The 4,385-nt window shown below is 41.4% G+C and overlaps 1 protein-coding gene across 1 annotated transcript; it reads left to right on the forward strand.

Moving 5' to 3' along the window:
* The first annotated feature begins 434 nt into the window (after window positions 1-434).
* Window positions 435-3,867, forward strand: CALHM4 (calcium homeostasis modulator family member 4). Its single transcript, XM_056856214.1, is given in 5 exon segments — window positions 435-556; window positions 558-671; window positions 673-762; window positions 764-961; window positions 3,465-3,867. Coding segments are annotated over 5 exon segments (927 nt in total).
* The last annotated feature ends 518 nt before the right edge of the window (window positions 3,868-4,385 follow it).

Raw genomic sequence — 4,385 nt, forward strand, 5'->3', positions numbered from 1 at the left:
CAGTATCTTAACTAGGCCAGTGTAGGTTTTGAAGGCAAGCAGAAGCTATTGCTTCCAATTTCAGTTAATTACAAGGCTGACCTTATTATGGGGTAACCTGAGACAAACAACTTTTATTTCCCTCCTTTTAGCCTTTGCTCTTTGTGTGCCATTAAAAAATGAGTGGGTGCCATTTTTCCTTTTTTCTTCATGTCAAGGATCAGGTGTTAGTGGAAACTAGAGAGCCTGGGGAATACCAGCAGAGAGGAGATGGGATGGTTTCCCATACTCCCTTTTGCTTATTTCTAACAGACCCTAAAATGGAAACATAGGACTGATTAGTTTCCACTGAAAGGAGACTCCATGCCATTATCTGGTTTTATCCTCACTTTGATTATAAGAGGCTAGTGATTTGCCCTTTTCTAACTGGCTAGCCCTTCCTTTGATTGTCTAATATGTCTCTTACCAGTGGGCTAACTTGCCTAAAAGGTAAAGAGGCAGTAGTTGTGAATGCAATAATTGCTATCCTGACTATTGGCAGACAGCAACTCTTCTCTTTCCTTACCCTCCATTGCCCGTCAGGCTATGCATAACCTCTGCTATGGGTTAGCTTTCCTAGGAGTGCCTGCTCTAATTCTTCTGATACTTGTTTATGCTTTGACTGACCAGGCTTGGAGAATGGTTGCTGGAGAAAAGGCCTCGATCTGCAGATGCAGCACTCTTGCCGTGCAAAATCATTTCCTTTGTTTTCTGCAGCATCACAGGGAGAGCTCTGGTTGCTCCTGGCAGTGGCACTGCTGAATGGATCCTACTACATATGTGCAATGAGTGAGTTTGCTTCAGTGAATCACTATGCAGCCTTCAAAAACACTAGCTTTGAGGAGCACAAGCAGATCCTTGCTGTATTTCCCTGTAAGCAGTTGGTTCCTTCACATCTAAAAACAGTTAAAGAAGAAGTGATCCTCCAATTTCAGTATCAATTGTAAGTAAATACTGTGTTCCCAAAGAATGGTCTTAAGGCACATGCCTCAGTCACAGGCTTCCACCACTGAAGTATATTGATGCATAAAAGTCCAGTGTACAGTACTTTGAAAGAAGAAAAACAATATATATGCAATAGATAATGTTTTGATGGAAAGAGCCTGCTCATAGTCCAGGCTGCCTGTTAAAATCATTTTTCAAGCCTTGCTCTCTGTAGCAACCAAAGACAGGGCTTTTCAGTGATGGCACCTTGCATTTGGAATGCTCACACTTAAGCTTATTACTTGTCTGTGACAGAACTTAAATTTTGCAGGCTTTTCACTAAGGGACTTCTACCCAACCCCAACCCCTGGTTTTATGGTTTGCTTCTGGTCTAAGGACTGTTTTGTTAACATCCTTTTCAGGCTATTTTATACTCTGGTTTATTTGAATGGTTGTTTGTTAATAATGCTTATGCTGGTGTGAACTGCATGGAGTAGGTCTATTTAAAGGTGTGGCATATACCGTTTCTAAACATCATTAGAATGGGTTTACTGAAAGACCATTGTGCAGTCAATCTCCCCCCTTTATTATTTTCCAGGGCACTGCTGCCATTAGTTTCTAAAGACTCCTAAAAGCTACAAGATGTTTACAAGTGGTTGATGTGAAACAAGTATTAGTTAATGTTTTAAGAGTAGTTGCATAAAAGCAAATAAATCTTCCTTAATATAGCAAGTTGCTTCATGGGAATGAAGCCTAGGTATTGACTCCCCCCACCCCATTCTGCTACTGAGCATGTCATCTTTCATTTCCGCCTTCTATACTGAAAAGCCTTTTCATTATTTAATGTTCAGTGATACAGCCTTCTATACAAAGTAAACATATGAATGCACCTGAAACTCACATTTACATACTGTTAACATTTACATACTAATGCTTGTCTGAATTCACTCTCCTCTACTTAAAGACAGATGGATTCACATTCTAGCTGTATCTGAAGAAGTGAGCTGTGGCTCAGGAAAGCTCATACCCTACCAGAAAATATTTTTGTTAGTCTTTAAGGTGCTACTGGATTCTTGCCCTTTTCTGCACCTGAAACTGAATCAGATCCTTGGTTCATAGGATTGCCAGCTTCCATGTGGGGCCTGGTGATCCCCAGACTGCAGAGATCAGTTCCCCTAAAGAAAATGGCTGTGTTGAAGGGTGGGCTCTATGGCATTGTACTCCATTGAGGTCCCACCCCAAACCCTGCCCTCCCTAAGCTCCACCCGCAAATCTCAGGACTTTTCCTGCCCAGAGCTGGCTACACTATCCCTTAAGGTCAGTATGGTTTTAGACTGGCAGTAGGATCTCAGGTAGAGGTCTTTCCTATCACCTACTGCCTAGTCCTTTTTACTGGAGATGCTGAGGATAGAACCTGGGGCGTTCCACTGAGCTATCACAACAGAAGGAACAATCTCTTGTAAAATGTTAGTGAACTGAAAAGAGCATAGTAATGTCTGAATTTTGTCAGCATTTTCATATGTAGTTAAGCAGCTGAGTACAGGATTGGCAACATACCTGGACAAAAAATAGAGGCTTCATGTGTAGAAATGGGCAGCTGAAGTTTTTCATGACATAAAGGCAAATATCCTATTAAAGGGGCAGGGTATTCTTTTATCTAGGAAGTTGATGGCCTAGTTGTGTGTAGAGTTGCCAACCTCCAGGTGGAACCTGGAGATTTCACAGAATTGCAACCTCTTCAGACTACAGAAATCAGTTCCCCTGGAGCAAGTGGCTGCTTTGGAATGTAGACATAATGGAATTATATCCTGCTGTGGTCCCTCTCCTCCCCGAGGTCTACCTCCAAATCTCCAGAAATTTCCCAATCCAGAGGTGGCAGTCCTACTTGGGTGTAAAGACAGCCACATTGCTATAAGTCTAAATACTTCTACAGCCTGATCGTATTGCTTATGTTCTCAAATTTAAATCTCACTGACTTCAATGGCACTAACCATCAAGAAAGTACAGAACTGCAGCCCTACATCCTCTGCATAGTTAGATTCATCTATTGATTTTCATGGGTCTCCATAAAAAGTATATGTACATACCTTTTAAAAACGGTGCTGGTACTCATATACAAGGTTGCACTGATTTCTACCAATTCCACCCTCAGTACTTCGGGGAGCCCACACAAAGGAGATGGTACTCAGTACCAGTGAGTACCCCCACAAAAAAAAGCCCTATGTGTGTAATTATATATTCATTCTAGAAAGCTGCTCCTTTGGTAACTGACATAAAGCCAACAACAGGAAACTGCTTTATACTGAATCATGAGGGTCACGTCTAGTCAGACTGGCAGCAGCTCTCCAGGGTCTCAGGTGGAGGTCTTTCACATCACCTGCTGCCAGGTCCTTTCAACTGGAGATGCCAAGGACTGAACCTGGGGCATTCTGCATGTCAAAAAGATGCTCCACCTCTGAGCCAAAGCCCCTCCCCAACAGTTAAATGATTAGTAAAAGGTAGTTCTACCCTTGTGCTGCTAGTGATTTGTATTACTTTCTCCCCTTCTTCAAAGGTTGTTGGTTGGCTTTGACAGCAGTCATAGCCATCACTGTCTTCATGTCCTGTTGCCTGGGAAGATGTTTGTCTCCACTCAGCCTCCTACACCTTCAGTACTGGAACAGATACATCCATAATGAGCAGATGCTATTTGAGCAAGCTGCCAGCCAGCACTCCGAGATCTATGCCAGACAACACATCAAGAAGTTCTTTGGCTTTCTTCCAGGCAGTGAGATTATCTCAGAAATCAGCATCCCTTCATGTGCAGACTAGAGATCCATTTCGGGGCTGGACCTCTTAACAATAGTGGATGAACAGCACTATGATTACAGTCTCCTTCATGATTCGGACGTTAAACACTATGGGTATGTAATATCTGAAAATTAATGATATACCCAATTGTGAGCTCAAAACAAAGGCTTGAATGTGTATGTGCTGCGTCTTTTGAAATAAATGTACTGTCTGCTCATTTGTTGTGGCTTTCTGATATTTGTTATACTCTGAAGAGAAGTACTCTTACACAAAAAAGAAATGGTGAGTATGAATAGAGTTGTTCTATACAAGAAAATGAGGCAGGACTTCTGAAACTCAAATCTTGTTAATGTGAATTCCTAACTTAGGCTGTAAGTTTTGAAAAATCATATTCAAAATACTAAGAAATTAAAATAGCTTGTGATAACATAGTTTCAAAGATGCAGCTTATGGCATTGCAGAAAATGCTGCTGAGCGCATGTGCTTAACTCTTCTGCTGAAGTCAATGAGAATTAAGAAGTTACACACTGTTGCTAGATTGTGTTAATATGCTATTTTAACAGAGTAGGCTGTTCTTTCAAAAGTAAGATTGAACAATAATGGTACTATAGAAACACAGAACTGAAAGGGATCTCAAAAGTCATCTAGTCCAG

Source organism: Euleptes europaea, chromosome 10 (assembly GCF_029931775.1).
Source record: "Euleptes europaea isolate rEulEur1 chromosome 10, rEulEur1.hap1, whole genome shotgun sequence".
Lineage (NCBI taxonomy): Eukaryota > Metazoa > Chordata > Lepidosauria > Squamata > Sphaerodactylidae > Euleptes > Euleptes europaea.